The 17,668-nt window shown below is 33.2% G+C and overlaps 1 protein-coding gene and 2 long non-coding RNA genes across 7 annotated transcripts; all 3 read left to right on the forward strand.

Annotated features, from left to right (window-relative positions):
• The first annotated feature begins 842 nt into the window (after nucleotides 1–842).
• LOC115988518 (probable LRR receptor-like serine/threonine-protein kinase At3g47570) lies at nucleotides 843–9,228 on the forward strand. 5 transcript variants are annotated; one of them, XR_004091542.1, is made up of 4 exons: nucleotides 843–3,935; nucleotides 5,231–5,618; nucleotides 6,267–6,293; nucleotides 8,244–8,262. XR_004091542.1 is itself a non-coding variant. In XM_031112088.1 (4 exons), the coding sequence occupies exons 1-4, from the start codon at nucleotides 917–919 to the stop codon at nucleotides 9,015–9,017; spliced, it is 3,201 nt and encodes a 1,066-aa protein (XP_030967948.1). In that variant the 5' UTR covers nucleotides 843–916; the 3' UTR covers nucleotides 9,018–9,228. The 5 variants fall into 5 exon arrangements, 4 of the variants coding, with proteins under 4 accessions (XP_030967948.1, XP_030967946.1, XP_030967949.1 ...); XM_031112088.1 differs by lacking the exon at nucleotides 5,231–5,618 and adding an exon at nucleotides 8,997–9,228 and having other exon boundaries at nucleotides 8,244–8,377; XM_031112086.1 differs by having other exon boundaries at nucleotides 6,267–8,334.
• A 245-nt stretch (nucleotides 9,229–9,473) lies between these two features.
• LOC115988521 lies at nucleotides 9,474–10,903 on the forward strand. The gene is made up of 3 exons (XR_004091560.1): nucleotides 9,474–9,956; nucleotides 10,079–10,186; nucleotides 10,308–10,903. It is a non-coding gene; the product is annotated as an uncharacterized LOC115988521 (long non-coding RNA).
• A 2,070-nt stretch (nucleotides 10,904–12,973) lies between these two features.
• On the forward strand, nucleotides 12,974–14,444 carry LOC115988617. The gene is made up of 3 exons (XR_004091593.1): nucleotides 12,974–13,032; nucleotides 13,131–13,286; nucleotides 14,057–14,444. It is a non-coding gene; the product is annotated as an uncharacterized LOC115988617 (long non-coding RNA).
• Nucleotides 14,445–17,668: the final 3,224 nt, after the last annotated feature.

The following is a 17,668-nucleotide window of genomic DNA, read 5'->3' on the forward strand; positions in this document are numbered from 1 at the left end:
ACATTGTCATACATTGGTGCTATATTAAAACAAGTGATTAAAATATAAACATCGTATTCTATGATAAATGAAATGTAAATTTATAAATAAAATAAAATTATAATACCTTTTGGGGTTCATTTAAGTCAAAATAATATTTTTGAGTAAAGTAGTGGCTCTCACTTGCAACTACATTCCCATCCATTGATGCTATAATACATGTATTAGAAATAAAAATTAACATCATATTAATTTCGGTGCTATATAAAAACAAGAGTTTAAAATTATTCTATGATAAATGAAATGTAAATCACAACTAAAATAAAATTACAATACCTTCATGAAGTGGTTCTTTGAAGTTAAAACAATCTTTTGCAACTAGATCCCCATCCATTAGTGCTACAATATACATGTATCAAAAATAAAAATTAACAACATATTAATTTTAACCTATCTTTTAAAAATAACCATAAATCAACTAAAATACAATAATGGTACCTTGTTTAATTATTCCTCAATTTTTTATTGACATTTCTTCATCTCTTCTTCTCTTTGATATTGGTAAAGGGGAAGAAGTTTAATTTGATATTGGTAAAGTGAAAGAAAATGGATGGTAAAATATTGATAAAATAAGATTTGGTGGAAAATAAAAAATAGAAGGGAGGGAAATGTGTTAAGAAGGTAATTTTGTCCAAAGAAAAAAAAAAATTGCTCTCAGTCAGTGCCAACCGTGTCTCGTATTAAGAGGGCAAATTTGTCCAATTTTTCCTCACAAGTAATGTCATGCTTTTTCTCTAATTTACTCAATTTTTTTAATTTATGTATGACACACTAAGGAGAACCTTAACAAACAAGCACCGGAACATTCTCCATAAACATATACTGTAGAAGTCTCTTGTGAGTTGTGATAGCCCTCTGTTACTCCAAAGAGCCTTCTATGTCTCCCTTCACACTCATGATGCTAACTAAAAGGCGATCCATTCTCCTGCTCTTGGCTTTTCTGTTAGTGCAACCATGCATACTTCACTTGTCTCACTCTTCCAACAACTTTACAGATCAATCAGCTCTCATTGCCTTCAAATCTGAAATCAGTTTTCATCCAAATGATACTATCTTCTCTGCTGGTAACTGGTCCACAACAACAAACTTCTGTGAGTGGTTTGGGGTCTCTTGCAGCCGACGCAGACAAAGAGTCACAGCCTTGAACCTTTCCTATGTGGATCTTCACGGCACCATTTCCCCTCATATTGGCAACCTCTCCTTCCTGGTCTCACTTGATCTTCAAAACAACAGCTTCTCCGGTTTTCTGCCACATGAGATTGGTAATCTACACCGCTTGAGGGAACTTCGGTTGTCAAACAACCTATTGGAAGGTAGTATTCCTCCGACTCTACATAATTGCCAGAAGCTTGTAGTTTTATTTCTTGATGGAAACAAATTAAATGGTAGCATACCTAAAGATTTAGGCATGTTACCAAGGGTTCGCGTAATAGAGCTTAGTCAAAACAAACTTATGGGTACAATTCCATCGTCCCTCGGCAATATGTCGTCATTAGAGTTCTTGGATTTGAGTTACAATAGCCTCACCGGTGCATTTCCTCTTCTCATCTTTAACTTGTCTTCTCTAATAAAGAGTATTGATATTACAGAAAATAACCTCTCAGGAACCCTTCCAATGGATCTTTGTAGCTGTTGTCCTAATCTTCAAGGACTGTATATTTCCTACAACAAATTCAGCGGTAAGCTCCCCTCACAGTTTAATAACTGCAGAGAGCTTTTAGAATTATCTCTATCATACAATATGGTTGATGGAAGTATTTCAAAAGGTTTTGGGAGTTTAAAAAAGGTTGAACTCCTCTATCTTGGAGGTAACAACTTAATTGGAAACATTCCTCCTATCATAAGCAATTTATCGATGTTACAAGGGTTTTATGCTGAAGAAAACAACATTAAAGGAAGCATGCCAAGTGATTTATGGTGTCTCCACAATCTGAAGGAATTGAATATTTATTTTAATGATCTCACTGGGACAATACCTCAAAATATTTTCAACATTACCTCTCTACAAATGCTCAACTTGATGGGTAATTCCTTGTCTGGAAATCTTTCATTTGATACTAGGATCCCTTGCCCTAATCTTGGAAGCTTGTTTCTTGATGGCAACAACATTAGCGGTCGTATCCCATCATATCTTTCAAATTGTTCCAACCTCGTCGAAGTAGATTTATCTGTAAATTTACTCTCTGGGCCTATACCTAGAAGCCTTGGAAGCTTAAAATATCTCAAAATCTTGGGTCTATTTGATAATCAACTAACAGAGGAGTCTGGGCATCAAGAGCATAGTTTTCTTACATCTTTAACCAGTTGCACATCTTTAGAGGAGCTACTTATTTCCAACAATCCCTTGAATATTACCATTCCGGAAACCATTGGAAATTTTTCGGCTTCACTTAAAATCATTGATGCAAGTCAAAGCCAAACAAAGGGTAAAATTCCAATGGGAATCGGTTCCTTGAAAAATTTGACCTGGCTTGATTTGAGCTATAACAATTTGTCTGGAAATTTACCGTCAACGTTAGGGGGATTAGAGGAATTGCAAAGGTTGCATCTTAGAGACAATAATATTAGAGGAAACATTCCAGAAGAGCTTTGTCAACTAATCAAGCTGGGAGAACTATTTCTCTCAAATAACAAAATTTCTGGATCCATCCCGAATTGCATTGGAAACCTCAATCTTTTGCAGAGATTAAACTTGAGTTATAACAAATTGACATCATCAATCCCATTGAATGTGTGGAATCTTGAAAATATGTTGTTCTTGGATTTATCATCAAATTCCCTCTATGGATCTTTATCTCCAAACATGAAAACACTCAAAGCTATTGAGTACTTGAATTTATCTCATAACCAAATTACTGGAAAAGTTCCAAGTATCATTGGTGCTTTTGAAAGTCTTAGTAATCTTGATTTGTCAAAGAATTCATTTCAAGGAGACATTCCAGATTCTTTTGGGCAGTTGAAAGGAATGGATCTACTGGACCTCTCTAATAATAATCTCTTAGGTGCAATTCCTAAGTCTCTGGAGGCACTTCGGTTTCTCAAGTATTTGAATTTGTCATTCAATAAGTTATCAGGAGAGATACCATCTGGTGGACCTTTTGCAAACTTCAAGGCAAAATCATTTTTAGGTAATGAAGCACTTTGTGGGAATTCAATTTTTGGAGTTCCACCTTGCATGAGTCCAAGTTCTAAAGGAGCAAGGATGAAACAACTTTTGCTCAAATATTTTATTCCTAGCATTGCATCAATTATAATCTTTGCAATGCTTGTCATTATGCTAAGAAGACATCCACAATATAACATGCAAATTCCAAGTTCACTTTTCACATTACCTACAGTGGATTGGAGAATGATATCGTATCAAGAACTTTGTCGTGGGACAAACAACTTTTGTGAAAGCAACTTGCTTGGAATTGGAGGGTTTGGTACTGTGTACAAAGGGATACTGTCCGATGGGACTATTGTTGCTGTAAAAGTTCTAAACCTGCATTTGGAGGATGCTTTTAAAAGTTTTGATGCTGAATGCAAGGTGTTAAGGGCATTACGACATAGGAATCTGGTTAAAGTCATTAGTGTATGCTCCAGTCCCCAGTTTAAAGCTTTGGTGTTGCAGTACATGTCAAATTATAGCCTTGAAAAGTGGATATACTCTCACAACTACTGCTTGAATCTTGTTCAAAGAGTAGGCATTATGGTTGATGTTGCATCGGCATTAGATTATCTCCATAATGGTCAATTAGAATCCGTGGTGCATTGTGATTTGAAGCCTAGCAATATTCTTTTGGATGAGGACATGGTTGCACATGTTGGAGACTTTGGCATTGCAAAGATTTTAGCTGAAAACAAGGACGCAACCCAAACCAGAACCATTGGTACAATTGGCTACATCGCACCAGGTATACATGAAATCACCTCAATTCATTTAATTTCTTGGCTAATTTCATGAATAACATTAGTAGTGGCTAATTTTAGGAATAAGAATGTTGCATGGTAGTTCAAACCAGCTCATAATCTAGTTGCATTAGATTAATAATTTGTTTTATCTAGTCAAATACAATTTAATCCAATAGTACTTCAATACTAGTCTCGTAAATGCATCCATGGTATTGATATGGCTTATTGCTTAGCCTATGTAAAAAAGAAAAAAGCCTCATATTTTACCTAATAAATCTCAAAAACCTCCTACATCAACCAATGTAAAATTGTGCAAAATTCTACTTTTGCTATAGTGTAAATATACATAGTTCTGTAGCTTTGCAAATGCATATTTTAATAATTCTTTACTTCACCCCATGAGGAAGAGAGAGATATGAATTAAACTAATAATAAAAAAATTAGTAAAGAAATAGTAGTTTAATGAAAAGTAGTGTAAAATAGATAATTTAATGTTGGGTGTTTTGAAAAGTGAGTATGTACTATAGAAAAAAATAATAATAGGTTCATATACTAAAATAGAAAACTTTTGAACAAGCTAATGCAAATGTTCTCCCTGTTTATAGCCATCAACAATGTACAAAGGTATTACTCCCAAAAAAAAAAAAAAAAACAATATACAAAGGTAATGAGCTCAATAGATTAGTTTTCCTAAATTGACTATAAAAGTTTAGTTATGGTGATCAATCTCCAAGGCTCATTTTGAAGTCTAACTTAAATGAAGACACAAATGAATATGTAGATATGAAGGAGTGTTCATATTTGGCTCGGGAGCTAAACATAATTCCAAAAGTATATAACCAATATTAAGGACATAAATTTCTTCATATATTGTCAATAAAAGTTTTACATAGACCTGCCACTAATACCAATTTTATTATTTACAAATCACAACCTACCACATTAATGATTGTGAAAAAAGTACACTACATTATGCATTGAGCCAAACAATCATTCCTAATAACAAAGTTAAACCATAAGGACATAATAGCGAATGGACACATAAAGAATTGGTTAAGGTACAATTGAACCAAAAATAAATAAATAGAAAAATCTAGCATACACATATATATCAATTGATAGATTATGAATGGATACAGTTAAAATCTTTTTTTTTTTTTTTTAAAAACAATCTTGTATGAATGGGGCATGGGTGTGTGTACCCACTAAAAATTTTTATTTGTAGAGTTTTTACTTTGTTTGGACAAACATGTGGATCATTAACTTAAAATTTTGTTGACATATATGAGTATGACAGAGTATGGTTCTGAAGGGAGAGTATCCACCAAATGTGACATTTATAGTTATGGGATAATATTGTTGGAGATGATCACAAGAAAAAAACCTACCGATGAAATGTTTGTTGGAGAACTAGGTATGAGGCAATGGATTGCTTCACTTCCTGACAGAATGGAAGTTGTGGACGATGGTTTGCTTAGTATTGAAGATGGAAGAGATGTAACTGTCATGCAAACTATCCTTTCATCTATCTTGGAATTAGGCTTGAGGTGTTCTGAAGAATTACCAGATGAAAGACTTGAAATCAAGGACGTGGTGGCCAAGGTTAACAAAATCAGATTGGCACTACTTGGAAACAGAAATAGGGGTGTCTGATATTTACGCTATTGCTCAAGTTTTTTTTTAAGGTGTAATTTTGTTACCCTAGTTTGGTATGTCATCTAATTTTATAAGCTTTACAAGTAGTATGTTACTCGGGACCAAAATCAGTCAAAATTATCTCAAGTTATTAGTATTTGTAGTTAATATGCCAAGCTTTTAAATTATTGAATAAAGATATGCGTGTGGTTGTATGTGCTTGTAGCAGCTATAAGAAAGGCATTAGTACCAACTGTATGAAGGACCGACAAATTCAATTACACAAATGTTTGCTGGCAATCAGTTGTGCACTTTTTTTTCTTTTTTTGCTTAATAACCTAAGCACGATTTGAAAGAAGGTTTAGCTTGAACTTGATCTTCTAGAATTTAGCAAAAAGAAGCCCTTTGGTGAAAATATGGGCTAACTCGTGGGGTACATAGCATCATAATGCCACCATAAAAATACCCTTTCCTTAACAAAATAAAAATCAATCTTAACCCCATGTGGTATTGTTTTATGTGTTAACTAGTTAATTGTGTGACACTTAACCTACTAGGCTTTTGAATATTTTACAAAACCTCCATGTGGTATTTTTTGTGAAAATAATTTCGAAACTTATAGTTGCTTTCCCTCAAAGTCGGTCTTCTTATTCTATTCTTTACATAATGAAAGTTTTTGGTGACTTTCTTTTATGCAGAATTTTTGGTCATGGGATCTTACACAGGTAATTTCCTCTGAAACCTTTTGTTGCCATATAGGTAAATTCCTCTCATTTGCTCTCACAATGTTTCTTACTAGTTAGTTCTATACAACTTATAACCGTTTTATCTTCCTTTGTTTGTTTTTGTCTTCTCTATTTTCTTCTTGTGTTTCTTAATATGCTGTGTGATTCCATGGTAGTTGGCATGGTCATCTGTGGGTCCTTGTGAACGTTTTTTAGTTTTAATTGACCATACTTGACAAGTATCCTTTAGTATATATATAAAAAGATTACAATATGAAAATAATACTTGAACTAAATGGGTGATCTAGTCATCTTTGGTTCCCTGCAAACATTGTTTAGTTAGTTAGATGATTTCTTAAGCATTAGCCGATAGGATTTAGACACTTGTCAACCATCTTGAGGCTACCAATGCCAAACAACTAGTATAAGTAGTAAAATGTAAACTCTTTGTTAATTAGTTTTGGTAATTGAATGAATAGTTAGCCTTTGTGTGTTATTTGGAACTAAGTGTTCTTGCAGAGGTACTTATCCACCTATCAATGTGTTCTAAGTAACTCAGCCCTTTCATTGCTTCTAAACCATACACAAATAGCCCATCACATTCCCTACATAAAGAACGAACAAAAACACTTGGGACTTTTGGTGATCTGTTATCTGAGCAGTTTGTTCGACATGGTAGGTGTTGCATATGCTGATTTATGTTCTTTATTTTGCTGTTGATAATTTTTTTTCCTTTTATATTTTTTGTTTCCTTGGGAGTATGAATTGGAAGCCTTTAAAAGCTTCTGACTTGTCATTTTCACAAAGCTAATGATATTACATTACTTTTAATTATCAATGTAATCACCACTACTACTACTTTCAGATTTCATATATTTTTCTTTCCAAACCTTCAATTCTTTTGTTTCAATGCAAACTATGCTTTCCTGATATGTTAAACTCTTGACATTTGCATTTTGCATGTGTTTTATTTTCAAAAGATTATTTGTTGTTGGTAGTCAATACTGGTTTAGCATACCTTAGCTTAACTTGATCCACTTTCACACAGTATTTGTATGGTTCTTCTATATTTTATGGCAACATGCTGAAACTAAAATACTTACTGGGTTCCCATAAGACCAATTCCTATCCCCTTCCAACCCCCTCCCCTTGCCGCGGGCCTTCCCTGGGTTAGGTGAGATGCTAAAAACCCTCTACATCGGAATGAAGACACGTTCAAATTATTAGTAGCAGCTCACTGTAATTCATATCTTCTTACTCATTATCTAATTCTCATTTGTATCAAAAAATAATTTTAAATTTGAATAGATATCAATATTATGAAGATCATTGCCATCACCATTTCTAGTACCTGCTACAAAATTTGCAACACCAAAACCATTACTTAAACCAATTGTCAATTTGAAATCCTAGTTGTCCTCAAAGCTTAAACTAGTGGAAAAGGGTAATCTATTATGGTATTAAAGTGAGTAGTCTTGATTTTGAACCATGTCCCACTCTAAACCTCCCATTATATTAAATATTTTGGCCCTACGTATTAAGGGAAAGTTTAAACCCACACTTGAGGGGTAGTGTTAGAATAAGGGTTAAATTATTAAACTCAATCATTTGTTATCAACTTAAACTTTTTTAATTTGTAGGCATTTGTCACTTATCTTCAACGCTATAGTTATTTATGAAAAAAAACTCTAACATGGGAGGTTAGTATCAATTTCTGATAATGCAAAGATCTCTATACAATATTACTTTGGAGAATGGTGAGTGCAACCCTCTCTTTTCTTAAATTAAAAAATAAATAAATAAAAGAAGAAGAAGATAAAAGGAATAAATTATGTTATGAATATAATTTCATTTATGTTAGGTTCTCTAAGTTGATGGTCAATGTAATCATTTTCTGACTCCTATTTTGTCTATTTTGCTATTTTCTACTTACTATTTGAGTTTGTGTAGGTGGCATACCCTTGCCAATATTTTCTGAGTGGTGGCTAGCCAAAGAAAAGTTCTCTTTCATTGATTCATTTATTCTCTCTTCATTTCCTGGTGCAACATTCCAAGGATGCAATGGATTGAGTGTCAAATATCAGGTAAAATCTATAATGGCTTTGGGATACTGGTTGCAATTTGAAAAAGGCACGACATTAAAACATGCACTCTTATGTAGCCCGAGGAAACTAGCCACATTTGCACTATGTTGAGGTTGTAAGTGTTTGACATGCATTCTTAGTTTTCTTGACATTAAAACATGGCAAAAATAGAAGTTCCCCTATATCATTTTTGTTACTAAAGGTTGTAATGATTCAAGGGATTGCTAGTCACATTTATGCTATACCCCGAAAATACTAGTAAAGTTACGATTGGGGCCCATCTTAATCACTTATGTAGCCAAGTTCAACCAAGTAAAGACCTGATGTCGGGGCTTAACACATGCTTGCACGACACACACTTATCTAGTATAATCCACCAAGGTATTATACTGTCCCCCACTTAAAATCCTGATGTCCTCATTAGAAATCTTATTGTTTTTGTATTCTTTTTAAATACAACAAAACCTTAGTCCCAAAATTTGGGGTCGGCTATGGTTTATTGGCTGATTAGATTAGGGCCACATGATTTCTTTTTAAATATGCTTTTGAAATTGAACAAGAAAATTAATTTTGAAATTGGACTTCGTTTGATTCCATTCAATTTTCTTACCTGTGGCAGAGCATTGGTTACTTCCTCTAAACACTTGGCCTTGAACTGTTGCCTTCTCACAAATTGACTCCTGTCACAGTTAAAGAGTGGTGGAGAAGTATTAAAATTCTCTAGTGTGGCACTTCTAGTTTTTTAGAACCTCTCTTGAGACCCTCCTCAGAAACTGTTGCTCTTGATCCTACTGAAGACATAGGGTACTTTCAGGCTAAATTGATAATGCCATCATCTACTTGCGTAATCTTCAGAAGGTACAAAAATTACCGGTTCTTAAGGTGTAATTTTGTAATGCCAATACTACAACCTTTCATGATTCTATTATACCACTTTTCGATGTATCTTGGAGGAATGCATCACTGCACTAAGGTCGCAGTACAATTACTGACTTTCTCAGTTCAAGCAGGAGAATGTTTTGAATTTTTAGGAACAAATGGAGCTGGGAAAACCACAACACTTTCAAAGCTATCTGGTATGTAAAAATTCTGTAACGATACATGGGCTATTTGTGGAACATTTAAGTATATCATAGGCTGCCATGAATAGTTTCTAATTCAATTAATTTTTTGGAGGAGTCGACTTCATAAGAAATTTCTACATTTCTGTGATAATTGAGAACTCAAATATATGTAGTGTCTGTTCTCCCACCTAGCTGTTTTGTATGATTGTCTTTTATTTGTATTTTCATTCCTTTGGTTTTATGTGGTCCCCAACTTGATGAGCTTCATAAGAACATGATAATGTTAGAAACTTTTACCAGTGTCAAGAGTTTTGATTTTTCTATAATTAATAATTAAGTACCTGCATCTTTGTCTGTTTTTAATTACATTAGCATGTATCTGAATTTTGAAATATTTAGTGAGGTCTGTTTTTGATCATATATTTGCCATTGAGGAGAAGAAATCCCCCACTGATGGAACTACTTTTATTTTTGGCAAAGATATATGTTCTAATCCCAGGGCTGCTCGTCGGCATGTATATATTGATTTATTTCATTCCTTTTCCTTTCTTTTTTTTCCCCCCTTGAATTTAGACTCACTATTTGTAATTACCAGTGGAACTTAGCTAACTTGTTTTCTTTTATTATATAATTTCAGATTGGGTATTGCCCCTAATTTGATGCTCTATTAGAATTTTTGACTGTTTGAGAGCATCTTGAGCTTTATGCAAGAATAAAAGGACTTCCAGAGTACAGGATAGATGATGTATGTATTTTAGTTCAAACCTTATAGTTCATTTTACTCATTAAGCTGGTGGTTAAATCAGAATCTGGTCTGCTCTTTGTAGCCACAACCAACTTAGAACTTGTTCATGTTTGATTTGCAGATTTGATAGTGCGTCAAAGAAATGTTTTTCTTCTGGGTTCCTTTTCCTCAGTTTGGGATTGAGTGTATTAGTTAGACAATCTGGTTGGTTGTGTGTGTGTGTATGAGAGAGAGAGAGAGAGAGAGAGAGAGAGAAGAAGAAGAAGAAGAAGAAGAAGAAGAAGAAATGATCTTGATCTGGTTTATTGTTCTCAAATATTTATTTATTTTAGATTGGTAGTAAGAATTTGTATTAATATTTAAAATAAAGAGTACAATAATACAGAGTCTATGACATCTGCAATATTCTTTGGTTTACCAGCATCTACTGAAAGCCAATGAAGTAAGGAGCTGACAAACATTGATTTAACCCTCAAAATTGACAATTCATGCCCCTCGAAAGTTCTTCCTCAGGCTCCACGAGCACGATGGTACTAAATTCCAAGCCCTATGTCTAAAGGAGCTTGGTTTCCTTTTTGGACCTTTAAGCATCATGTATACATATTTAGCCATCACACACCAAACACTGAAGATCACCACTCTTCTTACACATACAACAACAGTCAACCATGATCATCCCTCACATTTGAGATCATCCCTCAAGCTATCTGAACAAGTTGTAATGGAAAAACTAGTGGATTTGTTGAAGCATGCAGAAAAATCATCATTTTCCCTTAGTTCCTAAAGTAAGTTAAACTATATGCCTACTTGAAATTGACCATGTCAAACTGCATCATCTCGAAATTAAAGAGCTCGAAATAAATCGTCTTGATTGAAATTAAGTTAAGAAAAATCACCTCAATTAAAGCTACATCTTAAGATATTAAAATATTCAATCCTAATAACACTAAATTGCATTGAAATGAACATTCATACAAATCAAATTGTCACAAAAATGTAAAGATCAAGTGAGATTTCAGAATAATCACATATATAAATAATTAAATACTGTGACATAAACTTACATGCATAAGATGATAATTAACTTACAAGTCTAGTGGCCTAAGAGACTAGCTCCTAATAACCTAATCTAAAATGATCATCGAAAAGTGCTTTTTTTTTTTTTTTTAATCTTAAAATAAATTCTCTAGTTTGTAAGTGTTGTTCATGATTTAATTATACCTTGAGAGTATGACAATTATTTTCTTCTTTGATGCCACATGTTCCTCTCTATTTCACTCTTTCTGCCAAGTGTTCCACGAGTTAGCACTTGGTAAACTTTCATTTTTTTTTTTTTATAATACCTGGTAAACTTTCATTAACTGTGAAGGCAACCTTGTTCTAATGTTTTGTAATAGGCTTGTTAATTCTTAGTTTAATATTATATCATGATTTACTGAAAAAGAAAGCAACCTCGTTCTAATGTTCCCTTGTCCATTAACTATCATATACTTCCCAAGTGTGTTTTTTACCTGAATTATCACATGTTTCCCTCATGTCACCTTTTAATAAGTTGGTGCGAATCTGGGCTTCCTTTTCTGTGGGCTTTGATCCTTTGCAGTAGTTATGAACATTATAGAGAGATCTCTGTGCTCTTATAGGCCTGACCCATCTTGCCATATGTCACTTAAAAACTAATATTTGTCCTAACTAAATTGTTGCATCTTGCTTTATATGTTCAAAGAAAAATTTGCATGAAGAAATGAATGGCAGGCTCTTTCTTTAACTGCTAACCCCAAGAAATTTCTTAATGTTGATACTTTCTATTTCTTCAAGTCATGGGTTTGCAGTCCTCCTTTGATTGTGGGTTTAATTGGATGAATCTGTCAAGTCAAGGTCAACGTACATAGCAGCATGGATGGTGAATCAATGTACCAACGTGTAATAATATTTTTTTTAATCCCGTTTATTCTCTCTCTCCTCTACTATTCAACTCTTTAGCCTTCTCTCTCTCTCCCCCCTATGGTACTATTTTAATGACATGAACTGCAAAATAAAGAATTGGACGTAAAATATTTTGTTCTAAAAAACAGTGTAACTTGTGTTGTTAAAGTGGTTATGTAAAATAGATAACCTTGAATTTATTAATGTATAAAAGGTCTGCAACCACTAAATCATTGGTAGTTTTCTAAACAATTGTAAATTATATCCTATAATTGAAATATTAGTATTCCTTGATCTATAATTCTCAATCATTATCCTAAGGCCTCATATTAACAATACAATTACTTTAGTCATTATCTATACTACTATTTAAGGGACTTTCCATGTTTGGGACCCTCAATTTAGATGTTCAAAATACTTTCAAATTCATTTGTTTGTAAAACTAAAACAATAGGGTTAGACATGTAAAATTAGTAATTTAAAAACTCCTAAATTTTTGCTAAAAAAAAAAAAAACAGTTTTTCCTCCCATCTTTACATTTTTTTTTTGTAAATAATAATAAAATAGTTTTTTTTTCCCTCTCTTTATCTCATGTTATCTTTTTTTTTTTTTTTTGGTAAGCATCTCATGTTATCCATATTCCTTAATATTAGGCACTTTCACCTCTCTTTTAAATTCCTCACGTTGAAATTTCTTATCTGAAGTGGTTGTTTCATTTTAAAATTTCTCTCTCCTATTTTCTAGCATCAAATGAATCGATAACTGCCTCTTCCCCTCATCAACTTCCCAACTAATACTAGCCAACCCCAAAATCGCATATCCCGCCCACTACAAAATAGATTTTTTGTTTTCTTTTGTATTACAAAAAGGCTAACATTACATTTTTGGTTACACAAATGGTTTCCAAATACACAGAGCCAATGGTGAATCCTTTTCTTCTATGTCTCCCATTGTTTAGGTTTTTTCGTTTTTATTTTTATTTTTTACTTACAACTTTGAAGACACATGCTTTTTGAAACAGGAGTCGACGGAGGCGATCAGGATTTCATACCAAAGCTCTAGCGTCTTTGTCGGCTCCATTGACGACTCAGTAGCCGATGGCTCTAGAGAAAAGAAGTCCTAGCGAGGCACTGCCACGGTCATGCAAATTTACAACACCTTTGTTTCCCCTCCAATAGTATGTTCAATTTGAAATTTTAAAAAATGTAAAAGCTTTATTATACTGCTGTGGAAGAAAAAGAAAAAGAAAATACAAAACCCTTTCTTTCACATTTTACATTATAAAGTAGAGAAGAATCCTTCCCATCAAAAATTGATAATTTTTATTCATAAATTTCAAGCATAAAACAGTTTACACTTTATGCCCCCCCCCTCCTCTTATAATATTTATCTTTTGTGTAGTTTGTCCATTAAAATGGAATTAACCTCTTCAAATCTAAACAGGTCATCTTAAAATTCAATGTTTAAAGTGTGTGTCACTTATTTATGATTTAGCCAAAAAGAATGTGGGACTTAACTTCAAAAGATTTACTCAAAAAAAAAAAAAAAAACAAACTTTAAAAGATTTGTTTAAATATAGTGCAATTAACATCGTCGTCTTTTTGTAGGTGCAGATTTAATAGTATTGTATTGTATGGTACTCCTTCTTTGTTTTTTTTTTTTTTTTTTTTGTATTATAATCGGTAAGTATTAGGGGCACAACCAATTATATGAAACCCAATAGATTTTATTAATCGTTTAGTTTGGTGTATAATTGACTTATTGAAGTGGATGCATAGATTATTTTGATGTTAAATTTGGAAATGAATCAGGAAGAAAGTGCCATTAGGTGTCTTTCAAGAGAGAAGGATACTTTTTTTAAAAACTATTTTTTGGCGAAATTTATTCCTAATCGAAGCTTACAAAGTATAAGAAAGGCAAATATTTTGATGTTTCATTTTAATGTAGGAATAGCCGTGATTGCAATATTTTCATGAGATGTCAAAGAAATGAAAAGTGCAGGGGAAGACTACTACTTTATTGTTATCTGTGAGGGTTCTATCTACTTGGCTTTTTGATATGAGAAGAAATGGTATTATATTTATGACCACTAGCAAAGAGGTAGCCAATCTAACTCCGGAGCATACAAGACCAAGATGGAAACAGAAACACATGATGGTGGTGAAACACTTAGGAAAATATAGAAGAATAATGTATCAAGCTTTTTTGTGTTCCTTCTTATCTAACGGGAACAAAGGGAATTGGCAAAACAAGCTTCTTTGTTTATATGTTACTTATTTGGACTTAAGTTCCATGTAAACTGTAAAGTAGGATTTTGTGTGCTAATGTCTTATGTATTTCCTTTGATATTAAAAAAATTGCTAGAATTTTTAAAGGAACTGAAGTCAAACTGTTTAAATTGAAACCTAAATTAGTCTTGATGATGCTTTTTAATTAAATGAGAACAATAAGGAGTTTTTTTTTTTCCTTCCTTTTTGGATTGTTTAATTTTGTATAATTTTAAAAATACATTTATTTTATTGAAAGAGTGATTTAATAATAAGACAAACCCAAAGGATAAATTTAGAGATTTAAAATTGTTTATAAGTTTCTAATCCCACTTACAATTTACAAATTTATGTACATAATCTTTCAAATTCTTTAAATTAAGTAAAAAAGAAAAAGATTTAAAAAGTGACGGTAAAAAAATAAAAATTCCAGAAATAGGATACACGTTTTATACTTTAACTATTTGCAGTTATAGTTTAAAATATTATACTTTTTATTATTAAGAAAAAAAAGCATCTACACATTCTAATACAATGAAATATGAAAACTTTTAGATAAATGCAAAAGATTATTAGAGGTTTATTCCAAGAATTTGATTTTTTTATACTATTTTGTTTTGTTGAGCCTATGAGTTAAGGAAGGAAAAAAAATGCTAGAGAAAGTTTTATTGACAAAGCGAAATGAATATATATTTTTTTTTTTGGGAATTAAAACTCAATTAACAATTAAATGAATTCTTGGAATATGCGGTATTCATGTTTGATAGAATTGGGGGAACGTGAGTAGGCATCTTTTTATAAAACAAAACGTACTTTGTTAAATTATATACATGTGTTAAGGAAGGAAAAACATGCTAAAGAAAATTTTATTGACAATGTGAAATGAACATGATTGTTTGGGAATCAAAACTCAATTAAATAATAAATGAATTCTTGAAATATATGGTATTCATTTTTGATAGAATTGGGAGAACACAAGGAGGCATCTTTTTTATAAAACAAAATGTACTTTGTTAAATTATATTAGTCTCTAAGCACGCGTTCAAGCACATGCTCAGAGGTTCTTCTATTTTTTTGGGTAAAAGTCAATAATTTGCATCTATTATAATTTGGGATTACTACATTTTCCAATTACAAAAAAACCTAAGGGTGTGATGAATATTATGCATTAGCAGGCGAAATAGTTTCTCATCACACCCTTAGCTATGCAAATTATTCATTTTACTTTGTCACAATTTGATGCATTATGTTGATAATTTTATAGATCTATGTCTCTTTAGTCTCTATTTGCAACTTGAGAGGGGTAGTTTCGACATTCTAGTCTTGCGATAGTAACTCATTGTCAATTACTCAACTTATAGGCTATAGGCTTAGTTAGCCATATGATTGTACCAAAGCTAATGTTTGTAGTTTGTGACTTTGTACTCTGTGTGCCAATGCCAAGAAAATCTAATCTAAGTTTTCTGCTTCTGTTTTTTTATTTTTTTTCACATAATATATTTCTGTTTTGACCTTCTTTTATGTTTTTGAGTCATTGTTCCCCTGTTTGATTGTTCGTTTGCCTTTAACATTCTAGATTAGGGTTTCTCTTCAATGTTTTCTTTGTTTTATCATGAATAGGCATATGATATGATCATGCATTAATGTATAGATGCTGAAATGTAGTAAGATAAGTTAGATAAGGCTTGCATTCACATGTACATGCATTTGATTGGGATATAATCTTATTTAAATTTGATGAATGTGACATGTGAGCTTGGAATATGTTTGTGTTTTTTATGCTCTCCAATGATTCTTTGATTCTACCATCATTTGTTTGCTCCCTTGAATGATATGCATGATAGGTGTATGCTAGGGTTTATGATGATATAAGAAGCATGATAAAGGTATTTTAGAGTTTGGGATGAAATGTCACGTTGTATGCTTAGATGTATGCTAGTGTGTGTGAGTATAGAATGCAATGTTGAATGTGTCTTTAATAAGATTAAGGCGTAAGAAAAAATGAGTGGAAGCCAACTCACGGGTTGGGTGGTTTTGGGTGCCTAGCATCTTTCCAAAATCTTACCTAAACTCCAAGCCCATACTTTGGTAGTAAGATCAGTCCTTCCACATAAGAGCGCTATGTAAATGTTTCCTAAACCTAATTTAGGTGAAGACTCCATCTTTTCTCTGCCTTGGTCCACTCAACCGAGGCAAACTACCCTTTCTTCCCAAGGAGGGAGAAAACAGTTGACGCCTACAACGCTTATGAGCGTGCTTAGAGGCTCTTCTATTTTTTTGGATAAAAGTTAATAATTTACATATATTATAATCTAGGATCACTACATTTTCCAATCATAAAAATACTTAGAATTGTGATTAGTGTCATGCGTTTGTGGGTGAAATATAGGGATGTGATGAGTGTTATGTGTTTGTGAGTGAAATAAGTATTTCGTATATAAGTGTTTTGTGTTTGTGAGTGTTCATATATAAAAATTATTTCACTCATAAACGCAAAACACTTATCACACCCCTAAGTATTTTTGTGATTAGAAAATATAATAATCCTGAATTATAATAAATGGAAATTATTAACTGTAAGGACACGATTTGGTGACGAACCTAATAGTATTGGGTTCCCACGTAAAAGGCCCAGACAATACAATTTTTAGAGCGTGGGTGTAAAGAACTAGGTTAACTATAACACTTCCCTCCAAGATTTCCCTTAAACCTGTTTCAAGTACAAGGTCGGTCTCACAAATATTTTTCTTCTGTGAATCCTCTCACTTTCCTTCCTTACTTTCTTCTCTCTTGTTTTTCTCTGTTTCTTCGTCCTTCTCTTTTTCTCCTTTCTTTTTTCGATCCCCCGTTTCCAGTTCTTCTTTTAGTTTATATACTTCCCTTTGCGCTTCATCCTTGCCGCACACGTGTAGGTTGGGTTCGGAGGATTTCTTTCTGTCCCATCTGGCACCTCCTGGAACTTCCTATGGGCAGCTGTAAGGCTGCCTTTCCACTGTTCAGGTATCACCTCCACATTAATGCGGCCAGAGAGTTGGTTGAGAGGTCATTAATGCAGAGGTAGCTGTAGCTTCAGATATTTGTTTGCCTTATCTCTTTCACTTTTAGTCGGCTGCTCTACCCTTTGTGATGACTGAATTCGGAGCTCTGATCGTAATGAGCCCACGTCTCGATCGTCCTCGGAAACGATCGTCCTCGGACGAGTTATGCCGAGGACCAGGGTATCCTCGGACGGATATACGATCTCTGATGGGCCGCTGGCCCAACAGTCCTGACCCCATCCTGAACCCTAGGG

Source organism: Quercus lobata, chromosome 5 (genome assembly GCF_001633185.2).
Source record: "Quercus lobata isolate SW786 chromosome 5, ValleyOak3.0 Primary Assembly, whole genome shotgun sequence".
NCBI lineage: Eukaryota > Viridiplantae > Streptophyta > Magnoliopsida > Fagales > Fagaceae > Quercus > Quercus lobata.